This window comes from Rhincodon typus, chromosome 7, assembly GCF_021869965.1.
Source record: "Rhincodon typus isolate 14 chromosome 7, sRhiTyp1.1, whole genome shotgun sequence".
In the NCBI taxonomy this organism is placed as follows: domain Eukaryota; kingdom Metazoa; phylum Chordata; class Chondrichthyes; order Orectolobiformes; family Rhincodontidae; genus Rhincodon; species Rhincodon typus.
In genome coordinates this window covers 93,939,595-93,945,023 of record NC_063338.1, presented here as the reverse complement: position 1 = coordinate 93,945,023, position 5,429 = coordinate 93,939,595, and the positions used below count along the sequence as shown (strand labels likewise).

The 5,429-nt window shown below is 45.6% G+C and overlaps 1 protein-coding gene across 1 annotated transcript in view; it reads left to right on the top strand.

Moving 5' to 3' along the window:
* The window catches only part of LOC109925284 (receptor-type tyrosine-protein phosphatase-like N), a 17,046-nt gene extending 11,642 nt beyond the window's left edge, over positions 1-5,404 (top strand). The window contains exon 4 of the mRNA XM_048599274.1: positions 5,219-5,404. Within this exon, the coding sequence (XP_048455231.1) occupies positions 5,219-5,404 (186 nt within the window). The remainder of the gene's footprint in view (positions 1-5,218) is intronic.
* Positions 5,405-5,429: the final 25 nt, after the last annotated feature.

Below are 5,429 nucleotides of genomic sequence, written 5' to 3'. Positions count from 1 at the left end.
TATTGTGTGTAGTTTGGATTTCCTTATTTGAAGAAGGATGTTCTGACGATGGAGGGAGTTCAGCAAAAGCTTACTAGACTGATTCCTGAGATGGTAGGACTGATATAGGAAGAGGGACCAGATCAGTTAGGATTATATTTTCTCATTGGAGCGAAGAAGGATGAGGGGTGACTTGATAGAGGTGTACAAGATGATGACAGGCATAGATAGAGTGGATAGCCAGAGACTTTTTTTCCCAGGGCGGAAATGACTATTACGAGGGGACATAATTTTAAGGTGATTGGAGGAAGGTAAAGGGGAGATGTCAGAGGTAGGTTCTTCACACAGAGGGTGGTGGGCGTGTGGAATGCGCTGCCAGCAGTGGTAGTGGAGTCAGATACTTTAGAGACTTTTAAACGACTCTTGGATAGGCACATGGAGGATAGTAAAATGTAGGGTATGCAGGGTAGTTTGATCTTAGAATATGATAATAGGTCGGCACAATATTGTGGGCTGAAGGGCCTGTACTGTGCCGTACTGGTCTATGTTCTATGTTCTAAATATTCAAAGTGAGTTTAGAAGAATGAGGGGGTTATCTCCTAGAAATCTATACAATTGTAACAGGACTAGACAGGAAGGATGTTCCCAATGACCAGGGAGTCCAGGACCAGGGGTCACAGCCTAAGGATACAGGGTAGGCCATTTTGTATTGAGATGAGAAGGAATGTCTTCCCCCAGAGAGCGGGGAACCTGTGGAATTCTCTGTCAAGAAAGTGGTTGAGGTCAAAACATTGAATGTTTTCATGAAGGTGTTAGACATAGTTCTTATGGCTAAAGGGAGGGGAGAAAGTGAGAACAGGGGACTGAGTTAGATGATCAGCCATCTTATTTTTCCCTTTTATTCATTCACGGGATGAGGGTGTTGCTGACCAGGCAGCATTTATTGCCCAACCCTGATTGCCCAGAGGGCAGTTAAGAATCAACCACATTGCTGTAGGTCTGGAGTCACATGTAGGCCAGACCAGCTAAGGATGGCAATTTCCTTCCCTGAAGGACATTAGTGAACCAGATGGGTTTTTCCTGACAATCAACAATGAATTCATGGTCATCATTAGGCTCTAAATTCCAGATATTTCATTGAATTCAAATTCCACCATCTGCTGTGGCAGGATTCGAACCCAGGTCCCCAGAATGTTATCTGGGTCTTTGGATTAACAGTCCAGTGATAATACCACTAGGCTATTGCCTCTCCTTAATGGGGGTGGGAGGGGAATAGGCATGAAGGGCTGAATGGCCTACTCCAGCTCCTGTATTCTATCTTTCTGTGTAATAGCAAGCAGCTGGTGTTGGTGTTGTGTAGGAGATTTATTTGACCTCAGCTGAAGTGTTGAGCGCTACAAATGGTTTACAAGAATGGAGGCAGGGATGAGAAACCTGGGTGAACAGATTGGAGAACTTGGGACTGTCCTCTGTGAAGGGGGAAGTTTGATAGATGCTTCCAGAATCCCGAGCAGTCTGGGCAGAGTGGGTGTAGTGAGAGACTGTTCCCATTCGTAAACGGATCGAGAATGAGAGTTTTAAGGTGTTTGGCAAAATGCGAGCTGAGAAAAGTCTTTTTCACACTGTGAGTAGTTATGGTCTGGAATGCACTGTCTGCAAACATGGTGGAGGCAGGTTCAACTTAGACATTGAAGACATCATTGGATGGTCATTTGAATGGAAATAGTAGGGATATGGGGGAAAGGTAGGGGAATGGCACTAAGTCACAATGGTTGTTCGGAGAGCTAGTACAGACATGATAGGCTGAATGGCTGCCTCCTGCATGGTAAGAATTCCGCGATTAAATTACAGCAAGTGACATAGGAGCAGGAGGTAATGAGATGATGAAAGGGAGGGTCATGGAGGAGATGGACAGGCATGACAGATCGGGTGAGAGGGCAAATCAGTGGCAGATACAGTATAATTTGGATAAACGTGAGGTTATTCACTTTAGATGCAAAAACAAGGCGGTAGATTCCTACCTGAATGGCTGCAAATTGGGAGAGGGGAGCGTGCAGTGGGACCTGGGTGTCCTTGTGCACCAGTCGCTGAAGGTAAGCATGCAGGTGCAGCAGGTGGTAAAGAGGGCAAATGGTATGTTGGCCTTCATTGTGAGAGGTTTCGAGTACAGGAGCAGGGATGTGTTGTTGCAGTTATACAGGGCCTTGGTGAGACCACACCTGGTATATGGTGTGTAATTTTGGTCTCCTTTTCTGATAAAGGATGCTCTTGCTCTCGGGGGGTGCAGTGAAGGTTTACCAGGCTGATTCCGGGGATGGCGGGACTGACGTATGAGGAGAGATTGACTAGGTTAGGATTGTTTTTGCTGGAGTTCAGACAAATGAGGGGAGATTTCATAGAGACTTATAAAATTATAACAGGATTAGACAGGGTAGATGCAGGGAGGATGTTCCCGATGGTGGGTGTGTCCAGAACCAGGGGTCACAGTATGAGGATTTGGGGTAGACGATTTAGGATGGAGATGAGGAGACATTTCTTCACCCAAAGAGTGGTGAGCCTGTGGGATTCATTACCACAGGAAGCAGTTGATGCCAAAACATTGAATGTAATCAAGAGGCGACTAGATATAGCACTTGGGGGTGAATGGGGTCAAAGGTTATGGGGAGAAAGCATGATTAGGCCATTGAGTTGGATGATCAGCCATGATCATGAAGAATGGCAGAGCAGGCTCGAAGGGCCGAATGGCCTCCTCCTGCTCCTATCTTCTATCAGATGAGGGTTGGGTTTTGACCGGATTGGAAGGAGGAAGAGGCGAAAGGATTATTGGAGGGAAAGTGAAGTGAGGGTGAGGGAATGATTGGTTAGGAGTAAGAGAATGGGAGAAGAGGCAGCCAAGTCAATGTTTGATAAAGATTGATTTTTACTTATTTCATGGGACATGGGTATCACTGACTGTGCCAGTATTTATTGCCCATCCTTAGTTACCCTTGAGAAGGTGGTGGTGAGCTGCCTTCTTTAACTGCTGCAGTCCTCCTGCTGTAGGTTGACCCACAATGCCATTAGGGAGGGAATTCCAGGATTTTGACCCAGCAACAATGAAGGGACAGCGACATATTTCCAAGTCAGGATGGTGAGTGGCTTAGAGGAGAACTCACATGGGGTGGTATTCCCAGGTATCCGCTGCCCTTGTCCTTATCGAATTGATTTGATTTGGTTTATTATTGTCACATGTACCGAGATACAGTGAAAAGTATTGTTTTGCATGCTATCCAGACAAATCATACCTTATGTAAGTACATGTTGCCAGGGTTGGAGAGTTTGAGTTATAACGAGAGGCTGAATAGGCCGGGGCTATTTTCCCTGGAGCATCGGAGGCTGAGGGGCGACCTTATAGAGGTTTATAAAATCATGAGGGGCATGGATAGGGTGAATAGTCTTTTCCTCAGGGTAGGGGAGTCCAAAACTAGAGGGGCATAGGTTTAAGATGAGAGGAGAAAGATATAAAAGGGACCTTAAGGGCATCTTCTTTGCGCAGAGGGTGGTGTGCGTACATAATGAGCTTCCAGAGGAAGTGGTGGAGGCTGGTACAATTACAACATTTAAAAGGCATCTGGATGGGTATGTGAATAGGAAGGGTTTAGAGGGACATGGGCCAAATGCTGGCAAATGGGACTAGATTAATTTAGGATATCTGGTCAGCATGGACTGGTTGGACTGAAGGGTCAGTTTCCGTGCTGTACAGTTCTATGACTCTATGACTTTATCAGGGTGATAGAACAGAATGCAGAATATAGATGCAAGTGGTCATGGGTTTGGAAGTGTAACTCCCTCATTATTGTTCTCTGTTCTTTGATTATAAAACCCAAGCATGCTGTCAGCGTTTTTTAATGAACTTCTCCTCATCTTGCTCTGCCTACATTATAGATTTATGTACATAGAACATAGAACATAGAATAGTACAGCACAGTACAGGCCCTTCGGCCCACAATGTTGTGCCAAACTTTTACCCTAAACCTAAGGTCTATCTAACCTCCACCCCTATCTTATACTATCATCCATATGCCTATCTAATAGCCGCTTAAATGCCCCTAATGAGGCCAACTCCACTACCCTCTCCGGCAATGCATTCCACACCCTGACCACTCTCTGAGTAAAGAACCTACCTCTGACATCTCCCCTGTATCTACCTCCACTCACTTTAAAACTATGCCCCCTCATAATAACTACCTCCACCCCAGGGAAAAGTCTCTGGCTGTCCACTCTATCTATACCTCTAATCATTTTGTACACCTCTATCAAGCCATCTCTCATCCTTCGTCGTTCTAGAGAAAAGCCCTAGCTCTTTCAATCTTTCCTCGTAAGACCTTCCCTCCATTCCAGGCAATATCCTGGTAAATCTCCTCTGCACCTTTTCCAACACTTCCACATCTTTCCTGTAATGACCAACACTTCCACATCTTTCCTGTAATGTATGTAGTTATATCTCCAAGTCTCGCACAATCATTACAACACACAAGAAGGCCATTCAGCCCTTAGCTTCATGCTAGCACTGTGTAAACCAAACCAGCAGTCCCATTATACCCACCCAATTGTAGCTTGGGAAGTTTATTTAGGTTTTTGTGTCCAGTCAGGTTGAGGGGTGACATTACACAGGTTTATAAAATCATGAGGGGCATAGATAAGGTGAATAGCAAAGGTCCTTTCCCTCGGGTGGTGGAGTCTAAAACTAGGGGGCACTTTTAAGATAAGAGGAGAAAGACTTAAAAGGGACCTGAGGGGCAACTTTTTCACGCACAGGGTGGTTCACATGTAGAGTGAGCTGCCAGAGGAAGTGGTGAACGTAGGTACAGTTACAACATCTAAAAGACATTTGGAAAAGTACATGAATAGGGAAGGTTTAGAGGGATATGGACCAAGCACAGGCAAATGGGACTGGTTTAGCTTGTGAAATTGAGTCGCCTTGGATGAATTGGACCAAAGGGTCTGTTTTCTATGCTGTATGCCTATGTGACTGTAAAAAATTGTTGTTCCTCATAACCCACCGCTGCATCTGTTGCCCAAGACCTTGAATTGCTGACCCCTTAAGTCCTTGTAGCATCAACTTGTTCCGTTCCCAAGTCCCCTTGAAATAGTTGACGTTATCCCTCGTCACATTTCCTTTGGTCCCTTTAGGCACCGTTGAGCTATGGCCCTGGCCCTCCTTCCTGACACACATTTGACATCTTTGCTTCCTCACCAGGCATATATGGAAGACCACTTGAAGATCAAGGACCGTCTGCACAAGGAGTGGGAGGCGCTGTGTGCCTATCAGGCTGAACCCAACTCGTGCACCATTGGACAGAGTGAAGTTAACATCAAAAAGAGCCGAAATCCTGACTTTGTTCCTTGTACGTATGAGAGATTGTGTGTCTGTATGTGTGTGTGAGTGTGTGTGTGTGTGTGTGGGAGGG